At 43.0% G+C, this 17023-nt stretch overlaps 1 protein-coding gene across 2 annotated transcripts; it reads left to right on the forward strand.

Annotated features, from left to right (window-relative positions):
* The first annotated feature begins 5698 nt into the window (after positions 1–5698).
* Positions 5699–15683, forward strand: LOC124223307 (uncharacterized). 2 transcript variants are annotated; one of them, XM_046635129.2, is made up of 7 exons: positions 5699–6126; positions 9245–9360; positions 9510–9596; positions 9721–11522; positions 11687–11790; positions 14428–14662; positions 14769–15683. In XM_046635129.2, exons 4-7 carry the CDS (start codon positions 11195–11197, stop codon positions 15212–15214), a joined length of 1113 nt encoding a protein of 370 aa, XP_046491085.1. In that variant the 5' UTR covers positions 5699–6126; positions 9245–9360; positions 9510–9596; positions 9721–11194; the 3' UTR covers positions 15215–15683. The 2 variants fall into 2 exon arrangements, with proteins under 2 accessions (XP_046491085.1, XP_068993939.1); XM_069137838.1 differs by having other exon boundaries at positions 6121–6130.
* Positions 15684–17023: the final 1340 nt, after the last annotated feature.

Here is a 17023-nt window from a genome sequence, read left to right on the forward strand (position 1 = left end):
AGGGTTTGCGTCTGGGCTGCGCGGAGCGGAAAAGGGTTTGAGTCTGGGGAGAATGTGTAGGCGGACTGGTCGGCTCGGTCGGTGAAGAAGGTGATTCTACGCAGAACCCCCCTTGCTATACTACTAGCAAAACATCATCAGTGGGACTTCGCCGTGAGGGCTCACAGCCCTGCCTCTTGTCTTAGGACGCCGGCTTTAAACGTTTCAACAGCATTGTCTGAGGAAGAAATTTCCGATTATGAAAAACTTAGCTCTACGCTTAAATTGAGATACGGAAATGATCATCCGACAAAATTATATAGAGCTCAATTACAGACCAGAAGACAAGTACGAGACGAAGACCTCGCGTCACTTAGCCAGGATATTGAACGGCTTTCTCGTGTAGCTCTGCCAGACTACGAGCCGTCTCGTAACTTATTAGCGACCCAAGCTTTTCCGAACGCAATTAGTGATCCGGAAATCAAAATGGCCGTTGGGACATCGGGTCTCACTTCTCTGCGAGAGGCAATGGCCAAAGCCCTTGAGGTGAAGGCTATGCGTCAGCAATATTTTGGGACAAACAAGCTTCGCTAGGTTAAGGTGTCCAAAAACACCTCAGAAAGACGAAGTTTTGAGCACTCGGAAAAGACAAAGCCTCAAAATTACAGAAATAATAATAATAATAATAATTTTAAACAAAGAAATCGTGGTTCTTTTCAAGGCCAGAAAAACCAACGTGAAATCAAAAACGCGGTCATGACAAATCAAAACTGCTTAACTTGTATATTTTGTAAAAAAAATTGGACATGACGCCAACCATTGTTTTCTGATTAGGAAAATGAATGGGGAGCCGATGCAAAGTTCAAATCCGAACTCTTATAACTGGCGTAAGAAACATAGAAATTAGGGAAGCAAATCTTCAGTCGAGCTCTTCAACAGAAACTCGTCCGAAAAACTAATTTCAGGTGACTCGTCGGAGCGAAAATCACCGCAGATTGTTAAAAGTGAAAGCCCTCTTAGAGAACAGTTTTCAATTAGAAGTCTACGACAGTCTGGTCTTCACGCGCGCGGTACTGTGAATGTCGTCTATTGTCTTTGGGTAATAGACACCGGCGCGGAAGTGACCGTAGTTCGATCGGATCTCTTTATATTCGATGGCCAGATTGTTTCCTCTTCATCCCTGTGAACAGCCACTGGAGAGACGACCCCGGTTCCAAGACAGGTCACTGTCCAAATCAACCGTTTTGTGTGTATCGATTCTCCACATGAGGTTTTTATAGCAGATATAGAGGATAAAGGTATTTTGGGAATAGACTTTCTTACAACACATAACTGTGTTATTTCGACCAAGAGAAATTCACTAGCGTCATACAATCGCGAAATAGCTCTTTGTACGAATAAAAATGGAATTTATTGGACTCCTCCTAGAGTTCGGAAAATAGAACTTTTAGAGGATGATTTTCAACAACACTTTCCTTTACATTTACAGGGCCTTGTTGAGAAATCTTCGATTCCATTTAATTTAGCCCAGTTAGAATCGTTTAAATCTCTTTTGCTAGAATTTATAGATTCATTTGCCAAAGATAGTCGTGATAAGGGCCGATGTACTTCTGCAAAGCACAAGATGGACGTCGGAGAGAGTTCGCCAACAAAAAAAGCTCCTCGAAGACTCGCTCTCAACGCCCGAGAAGAGGTGAATAAGCTCGTGGAAGACATGCTTATGAACGATGTGATTGAACCATCGTCTAGTCCCTGGGCCGAACTAATCGTCCTTGTTAACAAAAAGGACAGATCCAAACGATTTTGTATCGACTACAGGAAGCTGAACGATATAACGAAGAAAGATTCTTACCCTCTACCCAGAATCGACGAGACACTCAACCTGATAGCTGGTGCAACTTGGTTCAGCACCATAGATCTTCAGAGCGGATACTGGCAGTTCAACGTTATGTCGTTTGGTTTAAGTAATGCCCCGGCTACTTTTGAACGAATGATGGACGGTGTTCTCCATAGGCTCACTGGCAAAATATGCCTCGTTTATTCAGACGATATAATCGTCTTTGGCAAGAACTTGAAAGAAGAAGTTCAAAATCTCAGACAAGTTTTCGCCAGGCTGAAGCAAGCAGGCCTAAAAATGAACCCGAAAAAATGCCATTTGTTCCAGAAAGAAGTAGGCTTCCTCGGACAAAGCGTCTCAGGACAAGGTGTGAAGACCGACCCATCCAAAATCGAGAAGGTTTCATCTTGGCCGACACCTAGGTATAAAGTACAAATTCAAAGCTTTTTAGGCCCTTGTACGTATTACAGAATATTCGTAAAAGGTTTCGCTAGTATAGCTAAACCTCTCCATCATTTAACCGGAATCAAGATTCCTTTTGACTGGACCCCGAAATGCGACAAAGCTTTCAAGAAATTGAAATAAAATCTTATTTTTTCGCCGATTTCAGCTTATCCGGAGGTCGAACTTCCTTTCATTTTAGATACGGATGCCTCTCTTTCAGGAATAGGTGGGATTCTGTCACAAATTCAGGGAGGTCAAGAGAGAGTGATAAGTTATTTCAGCAGAGCTTTGAGTAAAACTGAGAGGAATTATTGTGTCACTCGTAGAGAACTTTTAGCTGTTGTTAAGACCGTAGTACATTTCCATCATTATCTGTACGGTAGGAGATTTCTGATACGAACAGATCATGCTTCTATTAGGTGGTTACTTTCGTTTAAATCCTCCGAAGGTCAGGTAGCTAGATGGTTAGAAAGGCTCTGAAAGTATGATTTTGACATTCGTCATCGAGCAGGAATTCATCATGGAAACGCTGATGCTCTCTCTCGAAGACCCTGCGAGGAAATGCAAGAGTGTAAACAGTGTGCACGATTAGAGAAAAACCGAGACCCCTCTCTTTTAATACGGAACATTTCTCTAGAAAATAACCTGGAGGAATGGAGAAAATCAGAACAAGAGGATGACACTTTGACTCAAGTTGAGTCCTGGAAGGAAGCGGAAACTCGCCCAGACCGGCAGGATATATCTTTAGCCGAGCCAGATTTGAAAATTTATTGGGCTCAATGGGACTCAATCCTTTTAATTGATGAAATTTCATACCGAAAATGGAAATCTGCAGACTTGAAAGAAATCAGGTGGCAACTTTAGGTTCCCAGGACACGAGTTCCGGAGATTCTTGCTCTTTATCATGATTCTCCTGCAGGCGGACACTTCGCCTCAAATAAAACTCTGGGCAGAATTCGCAACTTCTACTTTTGGCCCCGTTGTCGAACGGACGTTGAAGATTAGTGCCGAAGACGTCGAATCTGCACGGCAAAGAAAGGACCTCGAGCAGAAGGACTAAGCTCGCTTCAATTTTACAACGTGGGAGCTCCATTTGAAAGGACAGCGATGGACATTTTCATTCATTGCTGATTATTTTACCAAGTGGCCTGAAGTGGTCCCTCTCGCTAATCAAGAAGCCTCCACTGTAGCACAGGCATTCGTTGAAGTTTTTATTTGTAGACACGGAGTTCCTCTGGAACTTCATACTGATCAAGGCCGAAATTTTGAGTCTTCACTTAATGAAAGAGGTTACTCAGATCTTAGGGATTAGAAAGACTCGTACGAATCCTTTGCATCCTCAATCTGACGGCATAATAGAACGTCTGAATCGAACCTTGCTACAGTATTTGTCGGCCTTCGTAGAGCAGAATCAGAGAGACTGGGACTCCTGGATCCCTTTCTTTCTCTTACCTTACAGATCTGCGATTCATGAGACGACGAAGCAGACGCCGGCCCTCATGCTTACTGGAAGAAATCTTCGACTTCCGTCAGATTGAGAGAAAGGCCCTGTTCCTGTGCAAAGACAGCATTAAACAGATTATGCCTTTTTATTACAACAACGTTTAGAAGAAATTCATCACTTTGCTGGGAGTAGAATTTCTATGGCTTCAGACAAATTAAAAACTCGTTGTGATGTTCGAGCCAGAGATTGAAAATTTATTCCTGGAGATTCTATCTGGCTCTTTCAACCCCGAAGACAGAAAGGACGATGTCCAAAACTACAAAGAAATCGCGAAGGCCCTTACTTAGTGGTTAACCGGATAAATGATGTTGTTTATAGAATCCGAAGATCTCTTCATTCGCGTCAGAAAGTGGAACACTTGGATCGTCTTGCTCCATTTGAGGAAGATCAACCTGGAACAGTCTCTTCAAGACCAGGAAGATCCTTCGAGGTTAGATCTTCAGACGAACACCCTTGATCACTGTGATCGACTTCACCTTCTTTACAGTTGGTCATCAATTGGGGAAAGAAATTGTCTTTTGGAATTCACATGAGCAAAACTCGACCGCTTACAATTATTATCGAAGGGAATATCGGTTGTGGAAAAACAACTTTCACCAAAAGGTTTTTAGCAGATCGTCAGGTCAGTATGCTTTTGGAACCACTTGAGGCATACCGAAATGTCACCGGGATTAATCTTTTAGATTTAATATATCAAGATCCAGATCGTTATTGCTACTATTTTTAGCATTTCGCTCAGGTGGTTATGTTGGATAGGCATTTTCAGGCGACTTCATTACCTGTAAAGGTGATGGAAAGATCGATATTCAGCAGCAATTGTTTCGTAGAAGCTCGTCGAAGGTTAGGTACTCTTCGCGACTCCGAATATCAAATATTGAGGAAAAATTTTGATTTTCTCATTCGCTTATCTGAACTCAGAGTGGATTTAAGTGTTTATTTGCGAGTTTCCCGAGGAAAATCTTTCGCTCGAGTTAATTCTCGTTTTCTTGAGGAGAAATCGAGCATTTCTTTAGAGCTACTCAGAACTATTCACGAGGTTCATGAGGATTGGCTAGTAAAACAAACCTTTTCTTTTTTATCGGCTCGTGTTTTGGTTATCAATGCAGAATCCACAGACGACCAAGTTTATTCTAGTTTCTGTCTTGCAATGACACACGGACAAAGTTAAACCTTCGAATTTAATACTAAAAGAATTTTATTCTTAAAAAAAACAATTTATTTTACAAAAACTATATTAACTAAAACTCAATTTTTGTAATTAAATTACATTAAACGAAGAGTGAAGGATATGACGGAAGTTATAAAACAGAAGTGGCGAATAGCGATCGACGACGACCTGACATTTCATCAGAGGAAGGAGAAGCATCTATTGGAAACGAAGGCGTTTGAGCTGCGTACAAAACATCCGAAAGATTCGGTGAGTTTGGAAAAACATCGCGTCGTAACGAGTCGATCTACGTGGTTGTAGGACGAAGTCAAACAAAGGTTGTTCGAGCATCCCGTGAGCCGTGCGTCAACTCCTGCCGAGTTTGATCAGGAAGGACAATGGGATGATATTCTGGAAGAATCAGAGGCATGTGCTGCGGCATTGAGCGATGTAGAAAATTGGGATATACAATAACGGATATAAACATACACGGCATATGTAATTAAACCATTGAAGATTCGGTAGTTTGGATCAATGGAGCGAGAGAATAATACTCTGTGCTTTGTGTTGATGGCGCGTAAAACATTATTGCGATTCGCATGGTCGTGTCGTGTTGCGTTAAAACGGGTAGTACAATTACGCGCTATTGGGATGATGTAAAAAATAGATCCCGGCGCGGCGGCGCGACGACGCCGGCATATGTATTACTACGCGGGTTCTTGCACTATTTCGCGCCGCGGAACGCCAATGACGCCGTCGGTGCACAGCCGCTGAGTCGGAACGCGAGTGAACGTGTGTGTGCGCGAAGCATCCAGGCTCATCGAGATTCATTGCAAACAATATCCTATACCGGTATTAGTACATCCGTAGATACAGAAGGTTATCTAGTACATAACGCGTCGGCGTATATTTCAACAATAATATTGGACGGTAGATTGATTTTTGTGACGGTGAAGCGTGGTAAGCTGCAGACTCGCGGGCGAGGTGCATTGAACAACGCGGACATGGCGGGTACGAAAATGTGCTAGTACGCATACATGAGGTTCTTGACGGCGCATTGTGTCAACGGAGGTGACGATCACGATGTCAAACAGACGGCCATTGTTCCGATGACTAGGATTCCAAAATTCAGTCCGGCCAGATGGGATCCAAAAAAATCTTATCGCGTGGTATGTGGCGGTGGTTTTTGTCCGGCGTACATCTCACACTTCGCAGGTACGTACGTACGACTTTAATATGCATTGTTATATATCCTGATAATATTTCGTTACCAATTTATTACACGAGCCTCGCGGACATATATATGACGTGGCCGGCCACGCGGGCTCTCCGCGCGAAATCGACGTTGTGTCTCGGTCATTTGTACTTAGCTACAACACGTGGTATATTTCTTACCCCCTTCTGAGTCTGTGATGCGGAAGTAACACGATTGTTTGTAAATTCACATCCCCCACTTTTTTTTTTTTTCTTCCTTTGATCGTAAAACGCGCCGGGAGGCGGGGGGAGGTATGTTCGTAAAATTAGCGTCTCGTGTATTACACAGGGCGGCCGCACACCCGGAACACCTCGAAGTGTCCGTCAATTTTCATTCGGTCGCTGAAAGAACTGCAATCATTAGTCTTCTTCAAATGAAATATAATGATGACCTCATATTTTTAACCGAAACAGAAAATTGATTATTGCTTCTCTTTTAAACTGTCGTTACAGCCTTTGTCGTTCGCTCGGATCATAAGGCAATTTCTTTTCATGCTCACGCCACCGCGCAGTTAGCCCCCCTCACCCCTTGCCCATCGCCGCTTCTCTGGAAAGTCTACGCGGCCGCTCGTAGCGCGCGAACTTGCATGGACATGTTTGTTTTCCGTCCGTCTGTCTTCAACTTAGACGGCTTCGTCCCCCCCTCCACCCTTGCACGAGTGTGCACACTCCCGGGCGCAAGCGACCACCCAACACATAACGCTGTAGCTCGCGGAAAATATAAAGACAAGAATAACGAATATCAAAGCGTCAAATGTCATGATCGCAGCTGACATATAGATCTCGCGATCAGGTGTATAGATCTGTATCAGTCATTTCATTTATATATCAGAGACGTGTATCGAGGAACCGGTTGCGATATGACGCAACGATAATACGCACCGGTGTGCAGTCCGACTTGTTCGCAAATTACGCGCGTGAAAATATTTTACTGACGAACGTGACCCTTGGACGAGCATCGAGTTACTGAAATATTACAATGCGTGGATGTTCCCTTCATTGTGCGTATTTGTGACCGAACGCTACAAGCAATACGGGGGATGGAGGGTAGGGCGGCGGTGCGATTAATTTAATACACCGTAACAAACGACGCATGGTCAAAGAAATTACTTGAAAGGGATATGTGGAAAATAAAACGTTTCGGTAGTGCGAGTGGACTGTTTGACGTTCGTTCGGCCGGGATTGTAGAGTCAAAACAGCCGATCCGAATGTGATAATCGCAACGAAGCCACGGTATAGGTCATGGTTCATACGGGATCGCGTTGTGCCTTCGACACACGATATTATAGTAATATTGTACCGTTAGCACAGTTGGACGATTCGTGAACAGAGATATAAATTTTTTTTCATCAATCATATATTTCGACGGATTGTAAATATATATTGAATCGGCATAGGCATAGATCCGACTGACACGTATTTTTTATCGATTACACATTCGGAATTATTCAAATTATGTCTTATGTTGTTCGTTGTACCGTTTCGCAGATGTTTGATAGTATTGAAAGTATGATTGTGTATGTTTTTTTTTTCTTCACATTATTGCAGCTAATCGCCGTATTATTTTAAAATACGAGTACATCGCTACACATCGACTACATTCCGCGGTATGGATTTAATTGCTCTGAGTCTTGGCGGCTGCCGAATCCGAATCGTTCTTCGGTGGTGTAGCTTCCGCATCGTAGTCGTCACGTACCAATTCTTCTCTCAATTTGTGTTGCCGTACGAAAGTTCGCCGTCGCATCCTCAACCCGCCCCCGCTTGTACCGCGGCCTGCCGTCATAGGAAGCCTCTTTTTTTCTCCGCGCCGCCGCTGGCTAAACGTATTGAAACAGACGAAACGTTCGACCGATATTGAACATCACGTTGACATCGCGATATCGCACACCCGGATCAACAACGCTGCACCATGTCAAACTAGCACCCGTCAGAGAAACTACTGAAGACCTTTAAGTCACGATATTATGAAAAGTCATTGCCAAGGCATTACAGTAGAACCTCGTCCGTCCGAACTCCCTAAATTCGAACCCCCCGTTATCCGAACGTACACTTGCTTCATCCGAACCGGGGTGCAATTTTTTTTTTTTTTTTTTTTTTTTTACACTTGAAACGCCGTTTATTTCTACTGTTGTATAATAATTTATCCGAGTGACTTTGTTGTTAAAAATTGAAGACATATATATTACTGTTTTGTTTCAAATATATGATCGAAACACACAAGCATCACGTCAAATCGCTCGAAATATCCGGCCGTTTATGTTGGTTTTCCCATATGCAATATGTTAGACTGCTATCTACGACAATGCATTTGTATTTTCCAAACTTACCATAATCGCTATAAATAAAAAAAAAGTAAACTAGGCCCGGCTCCGACGGGTTCGCATAATCGAGGCTCTACTGTATATTTTTCATGTGACGGATCAAATGCTTGTCAGTGTTGCGTAAGTTTATCACTCTGCTGTAAATGTAAAGCCTAAAAGTTCTCTATTAAACTGAATCGAAAACTCGATTGTCGGATTTTTAGACTTGATTCAGTATTGTTCCGAGAGTGCGATCTATGTGAGGGAAGTTTCACCTGAAGTAGAAGACCCGGCAGACTGTGCCTTCTCGGCTCCGGCAGAGTTCTGCATGATGTGAACGCTTATAGGGAAGATCTTCAACTGCGGTCTGTGCGCGACCACCACCGTATTTGTACTAAGCTGGGCGATAGAAATTTGAACGTTTATCATAGCTCTGTGTGATATAAAGCCTGCGGCACGACCATGTAATATGACATGTAGGAAATTGATTTCTAAGGGTTGAACACGCGCGGCTTACCAAGCAGTTGCAGCGGTCTTTGTGCGGAATTTCATCAATCTCATCCCGACGCAATAAATGCATTGTCCTCTGTGGCGAAACGTCGTTAAAAATTTGTAGATGCGAGTGTGTGTGCGCATATACGCGGATATTGATATATATTTACGCGCACATAAATTTCGACGAGCAAAATGCTACCGCGAGGCCCATGTAATACATCGTGTACTTGTCACAAAGGAATCGCGTGATGCAATCTCGTGTTATAAACGTGATGCATTTTCAGGCACGATCGACGAGCTCGCTAACCGAATTGCTAACAAGAGAATAACTTTCTCACCCTCGCATCTCGCGGCGAGTGCTACCGAGGCATCATCGGCTGGCGAGCTGAACCTGAGTGACGTACGTACGGTAATGGTTCGCCCGTATGCAGGTGATATACTGCAATTAAATCGCGCTGTGAAACCGAATACGGCGTGGAACCTATTTGTAAACATGAGATCTGTATTGGGTGGTGATTGTAAAAATATATAACCATATTGTTTGTACAGATAACGGCAGTTGCGAGGGGTTCGAAATCTGGGCGGAGGGGTGTCGGTCGCTTCGGTACGAGGTTGGATATCATGCAGCGCTACGTGGTACGTGCGTATGTTGTATATAATGGAGCGATACGCTGTCGTCGTTTACGTACGAATTTGTCACTGCTACCTAAGGTGTATACGTTCCGACGATTGTCTTGTAATTGTTGTTCTTCAAATTTAGGAAGACGAGGAGGGTGAAAAGTCATCGTCGAAGTCGGCGGGTACGTATTCGATCGCGCGAAGACTGCGTCAGGTTGATAGCCCGGCAACGGGTCGATCGGTCCGGAAAGAGGAGGCGGTAAGGCGAACGTACGTGGAGAAAAGGGTACTGGTTGGACGTCCGGTTGCGTCGAGTACGGCAAAGCGGTGCAAAATGGTCGATGATTCCAGCGGGTGCGGCAGTCCGCCTGGGGATCTCGGGTTGAATACGCCAGTGAAATGTATCACCAGACTGCCGACGGCGATGATGACGGTGATGGAGGTTGGTTGCCAGGTGGGGTCGTCGATGACCAACTAACAGAGAGGTGATGTTTCGGACGTATGCGGCAGTCCGGTTGAGGATCGCGACGGTGCGATTGTTGCGGAACCAACGCGGTTCAGCGGTACGCCGCGGTGTTCAGTTGACGATGGCAGCGATGACATTGACGATGGTGTTACGTTCCGAGAGGAACGTTTCGAGTCGATTCTGATTCGCCGCGTGATTTAAATTGTTCTCCTGACTTACGTAGTTGGTGTATGTAAATCTCGAGAATCCGCTGATCAGCTCCTCAGATCTTCTCGTTCAACTCGCCTACAATTCTGAGAGTTTGTTAGGTAGGGCTCGTGCCAACCATCACTATGCGTGATTGAAATAATTATATATGACAACACTTGGGTTAATTACACATTTATTAACGGTCTCCTTCTGGTTCTCGATGGTAGGTTTACAATCGTGGTACAGATTGGTGTTAATCACTATCGCAGTGACAAACTGTTAACAAGTCTCGAAGGTTCTGAATGACTTATAATGATTTAATTCTAGGATTTCAGTAGAGATCTGATCTGTTCTCTATGATGTCTGAAGTTCTTCTGATGATTCTATTTTCTCGAAAGGTTTGAATTAGAGGAAAAGTAGGAGGAGTTCAAAAGGAGTCGCGGTTTCTCGCGGGTCTCGGATGATTGGTCAAGGATGATGAAATAATTGAGGGTAAGATTTCTGATTCGTGCATGAGATCTCGGTGGTGGATTAGCGCGAGGTAGTTGGTTTAGAGAAGCAAGCGGCGGAGCGTTAATTGGTCTTATCATTATTAAAATGAAGGCGCTATCCTGAATTCTGAGAATAAGGGTTTCTTTATCTATGAACTGTCCGTGATTTCTCTTCCCATGTTTCCGGTGTTTAGTCTACTTGATTATCTTAATTACTGCAGGTGTTTATTACTTTAGGTTATTACGGTTGAGGTCGTAAATCAAAGGTTTTATGTGAAAGCTAATGTTGAAAGGTATAACGGTTAAATGAGAAAAAATATACATACCATGTATGTTATGAATATGACTGATAAAATAAAGGTTAATCTAGCGTGTGAGAACTATCGATATAAGAATTTGGACGTTATGATGGTAGCTATGTGTGTTAGTATCAATCTACGACTATCGGTAAGAGCACGTAAGGCTCTCTTATGGTAACTGCACGCTGGTCAGGTAGGGCGCAGAGAGGGCGCCGCCGTGGATACCGGCTGGCACGTAACAATGGCACCGATGATGACAGTATGGTTACAATGAGCACCGGTAGTCGAGTGGCGTCGTCCCTTTCGACGGTCGAAAATACTGACTCGCAGGTTACGGAACCGCCGACAGAGGTAGAGGAGGGTGGTGGCGCGTTGCCGAGTTGTGTTATTGAAAAATTTAAATTGAAGTTGGCCAAGCGGACGAAGGAGATTAGAAGCTTGAGAGCGATCAACATGCACCTACAAAAGGCTCTCCTCGTTGACCACGACAAAGTTGAAGGTAACGATTCTTTGTGCATTGCAAATTTTCAGATGCGTACGTGTATATATTTATTAGTGTGTGTGTGTTGATATTATGGTCATATAATCGTATTGTATAGTACGGTGTGATGTCGGTTCGTTTATTGTCGGTACTTGTCCAATTTGCCGATGTAACACTTGCAGCGACGATCACGAAAGTTGAGAACTCGTCGGTAGTTGGGCTGACGCGGCGTGTCGCGCAGGGGGAGGACTTGCCCGTCGGATACGTCGACGAGAATAAGCATCAGGTAATAATTGAAATGCATTCTAAGACGTTCGTAGCACACTGTTGGAAATGTGTACGGGCTATTCCGCGTCAACCGGATCAGTCATGTCTCAGATATTTTTGATGTGAAACATCTATAGCCGCACGTAAAACAGATTTCTGGCGTGGCGACGCAAGCCGTGGCGACGCGTCGCCACGCTATATGATGGTAGTACGGTGTGGCGACGCGTCGCCGTGCGCAATCGACTGTGCATTGTATACTCCCGGAGTGTATACAGTGTTTTGTTTTTGTTTACTACAGTACACATAACCTGTGTTTTACTTGAAAACAAATTATTCTGATAATAAAATGTCTGACAGTAATAATTTAGAGAGTGAAAGTGATCAGCCTCCTGCAAAAAAAAGCAAAATCACCCGATGGCAAACTATCAAGTCATCAGTAAGTTAATTATATTTTTATAATTAAAGTGTGCATTTATCTGTGCATTAAGCACGCGTATATTTGGTGTGTTTTAACGCCAGTAAATGTAAAATTATACTGATTTTTATTTTAGCTTCCTTTAACACTTATATGTATTTTTTTTAATTGATTATTAATTTTAATTAATTTTAATTTTTTTAAATTGATTATTAATTATAATTAATTTTAATTTTACAAAATAATGTCGATGTTTCACATCTGCCAGGCGTCCCGTGACGGCTCATTTTTTTTTAATTTGGCATGTGGATTGTGTAGGGGGAGTTAGATTTTTGTGCCAAAGCGCGAATCTCATAATGCAAAATTCGATTTTTTATTAACAATAACAAATTAGACTCCCATTTTTTTCGAAAATTCATAACTTTGGCAAAAAATTAGATACAATATATTTTTTTTCCAAATTACGCGGAAAGCTCCATAGAATTCAAAAAAAAATACGAAATGGTGAAAAAAAGTTGTTATCAATTATTTATTTAACAATTAATTTTTCAAAGATTTTGAAAACAGTGACTGAGACAATCAAAAAATTTTTTTTAAATTCTGACATGTTCTTTGGACTATACCACAACCTGTGAATTAATTCCAGAGGGGTGTTTTTCTTCGTTTTCGAGTAAAAAATCATTGAAGGTGTCGATGCGCATGAAATGGCGGCGCGCCGAGTCTCTACGTAATGGCGAGCGGCCAGTTGCCGTCTACCGCTACCCCGCGGTGGCGTCGCAGCATTATTTTAGTCATTTTCACGATGTAGAACATGATTGAAGAATCTGAAAAAATACTGTACCTTCACAAGGCCTGCTCAAAGCGATAAGTAAAGTTTCAAGAATGTGTTTTCATTTTAAAATAAGTAGCAAGTTATGTAATTATTATCATTTATGTGCACTCTCATAGTGTGTAACCGTTATTTTGAATCTCTGTAATAAAAAAACGGTGAAAAACACATTCCTGAAACTTCACTCACCTCTTTGAGCAGGCCTTGTGAAGGTACAGTATTTTTTTCAGATTCTTCAATCATGTCCTACATCGTGAAAATGACTCTAAAATAATGCTGCGACGCCACCGCGGGGTAGCGGTGGACGGGAACCGGCCGCCCGCCATTACGTAGAGACTCGGCGCACCGCAATTTCATGCGCATCGACACCTTTAATGATTTTTTACTCGAAAACGAAGAAAAACACCCCTCTGCAATTAATTCACAGGTTGCAGTACAGTTTAAGGAACATGTCAGAATTTTAAAAAAAATTTTTGGTCCTCTCAGTCACCGTTTTAAAAATCTCTGAAAAATTAATTGTTAAATAAGCAAGTAATAACAACTTTTTTTTTACCATTTCGTATTTTTTTTTTAATTATATGGAGCTTTCCGCGTAATTTGAAAAAAGAAAAAAAATATTGTATTTAATTTTTTGCCGAAGTTGTTACGTCCTCCAGACTTCATATTCCTTTCCTACGCTCTTAGTTACCTTACGCTCTGTAGTCTACCCTTATCGTTCGCGAGTCAGCAGGTTCTCCTGTAACTCGCGGCTAGCTCGCCTGCTACATCCGGCAGAAGCAGGCAGATCCATCCCAGCACTCAAGCAAGACACCTATCCCTCTAAACCAAGACCATACCCTTTTTCCCTTGACCGACTCCGTTGCATTGACCACTAATAAACAATCATATATTTTAAATCGTTTACCTTCCCTTAATACCGATCCCTTTCTATTCCATTCCCTTCCTGCATTGGGAGTAGTAGCACGCGAGTGCATAGTCGACGTGAACGGACCCTACAATAGCCAAATAACACCTTGGCTGGGCGTGGAGTAAGCTCCGATTACCGCTCATCGGAGCCTACGCAATCTACCCCGTAACAAAGTTATGAATTTTTGAAAAAAATAGGAGTCTAATTTGTTATTGTTAATAAAAAATCGAATTTTGCATTATGAGATTCGCGCTTTGGCACAAAAATCTAACTCCCCCCACACAATCCACATGCCAAATTATAAAAAATATCTGACAGATGACTGATCCGGTTGACGCGGATTAGCCCGTACCCTTGAGAAGATCCCACTTTTTGCAATTTCGCTATGCTTAGTAAATAACATGACAGCGTATAGATATTTCGAAGGCAGAGTGTCGCTTAATCGCCTTTGATCGGCGTACGATTTTGGCTTGACATTTATTTGACGTTTGTTTCGATGTTACAGATTCACATTAGATTCGGATTATGGATTGATAGGGTTGATTATGACAGATTACGTTTGAAGCTCAACATTCGTGAGTACTCCTTCGTCGGAAATCTAGCACGCCTCGTATTCACGGACGCCGTTCTGAGGCGTCCGAGCGTGACTAGGACGGTGTGCAATGTCACGAAGTATAGAATGGGATCGGCCGTGACGGCCAGACCCGCGCTGGAATCAAAGAGATTGTACGCGGTATACGGTTAGTGTCATGGCAGGATTCTCATTTTAGGTTACATATTAAAATGTCGATTTCTGGCATCGTTGCTGGTCCAGGCGTATATATGCGTTGTTCTTGTTTTATGCAGCAATGACGCGACACTGGATGAGGAATTGCGACTACAACGAAGGTCAAATCGACAAAGTGCTGGCGGTGGTACCGTACATTATGGCTAAGAAGATATGTGATCTGAATCGCCCGTGCAAAGGTGAGACACGTCGGAGAGCGGTACGATCAAGGATCTATGTTATGGAGACTTCAGAGGATACGGCGGATGAGCAACCGGAGGACGGTGGCGCCGATGGTGCTAAGGGTGATGCTGCTCCCTATGAGTCGAGTACGCGTAATGCGGTGAGTGATGCGGGTAACGACGTGGACGGTGAACGGGGTGGTCCTGGTGGTTGGACAGACGGTGCTGCAAAAGGCGATACGACGACGTGCGATGATGTTGCCGCACGTGTGGTTCAGCCGAATCATTTTAGCGATCAAGGGGAGGTAGGTGCCGACGGCGCGGAGCATTTTATTTGTTGTTAGATATTGCGAATCGTGTGGTGATCGAAAGACAGCTGTTGATGATGCTCGAGAGATATTATATATTATTGTACTAGTAGTCAGATCTTTATAATCACGTTTTTTCGATATCCGCACAAATTAACCTTGTATGACATTTCGAATATTATTATTACTATATACGAGTTGATCGATGAATGTTTCACATTTCTTATTCAACGATTCGAAGTGAGGTTTATGGTGTTTTGTTGGATATATACGTGATTTCGTATATATGAATACTGTAATAAGCAATTTTGAGTCGTAATGTTATGGACCTTCGGTGTCAGCGATAGACTGATGTGGTACCGTTGTTGTTAAGACTGATAGGTGCAAAGATTAAAGGGCAGCTATATCGACATCCGGGGAGTGTGTAATCGTGTTATATATTTTCTTGATAATGTAGTACTGTTGTCATTAAGACTGACATGTGCAAAGATTATTGTGCAGCTGTATCGACATTAAGGGATTGTGTAATTTTAATAAATATAATATACACCCGCGATATTATAACCTACTTGTGTACCATATCCCACCCCATTTCCAGATTCGCACCGGATACAATCCGACTGCGGGACGGTAACGTATCCGACAGAACCGGATAGGATACGACCACGTAGGTATGCCGCCGTATCCTGTACACGATCCGACAGGAATGGCCGACACACGATCCGGATGCGTCATTCTACCGAACAGAATCCGACACGATCCCGCGCTCAATAATTTGCTGGAAAATTGGGTACACGATCCGACAGGAATCGCGGTACACGACCAGGACGATCCGGATGCGTTATTTTACCGAACAGAATCCGATACGATCCCGCGCTAGTAAAATTCCTGCCTTTATTCTGTATACGGTCCGACAGGATTCGCTGTACACGTTCCGAATGCGTGACTTTCGCGAAAAGAATCCAACACGATCACGGGCGAAAGAAATTCCTGGCGTATTCCAAACACAGTCCGACAGAAGCCAAAAATGAAAAATGCTGCAGAGAAAATCCGAACAGAACCGTTGACGGCGGTAACACCGGTACGACACGGATCGTACACAAAAGGTTGTCTGCGAGGAATAGGATTCAGTCACAAAAGCTGTACACAGTCCGACAGCCAGATCTCTGTTGGATTTTTTTTGTAGGGATGGTACAATTCTTTTGCCAGTGAAGAATCTTTAGGCTCTAGCAACTTCTGTTTTGCAAAGTCAGAGTCTGAAAATAAACGAATCACATAATTATTTGTGTCAACAGTATCCAGTCGGAACAATAACATTCGTTTGAACTTGAAGCAGTGTGTTATAAATTTCAGCTATTAATTCTGGTCGATTGTATACTTGCGTCGAATTGAGGAAATTTATTTCAATTTGGAGATCATAATTCAGAGATTGACTACTTACCAATTTTAAATAGTTGAATTTCTTCGGAAGACAATTTCAGCTTTATTGTTTGGCCCGTTGTAGTAGCAGTTGACCTAATTTTTTGGTTCATTTTGAAATACTTGTAACTTTGAGAACATTCGAAGCTAGGTTATGTTTCCCTGTCACTCTACCGCTAACGGCGTTCGTCTTGGTTCTTGGCGCTCAAAAGCTATTGCCGCCCTACCTATTTCGAGTTGGCGAAATGTAGCGTGAACTGATGACGTAAACGCTTCGAACTTATGACGTCGTCGGTATAACACAGCGATTCAAAGCGACAAGACGAACGGCGACAGCGACACTCATGCACGCTTTTAGCGAAAAAGCGAGCAAGCTCAACGTACCCTATAAGTGGGGGACTTGAAGTGCGCTTCCACTGAAGCTGC

This window comes from Neodiprion pinetum, chromosome 7, assembly GCF_021155775.2.
Source record: "Neodiprion pinetum isolate iyNeoPine1 chromosome 7, iyNeoPine1.2, whole genome shotgun sequence".
Taxonomy (NCBI): Eukaryota; Metazoa; Arthropoda; class Insecta; order Hymenoptera; family Diprionidae; genus Neodiprion; species Neodiprion pinetum.

Coding starts and splice junctions, on each gene's coding strand:
- LOC124223307 (XM_046635129.2), top strand. CDS start 11,195: ATGGTAACTGCACGCTGGTCAGGTAGGGCGCAGAGAGGGCGCCGCCGT. Junction 11,791..14,427: donor TCGACGAGAATAAGCATCAG/GTAATAATTGAA, acceptor TCGATGTTACAG/ATTCACATTAGATTCGGATT. Junction 14,663..14,768: donor GAGATTGTACGCGGTATACG/GTTAGTGTCATG, acceptor TGTTTTATGCAG/CAATGACGCGACACTGGATG.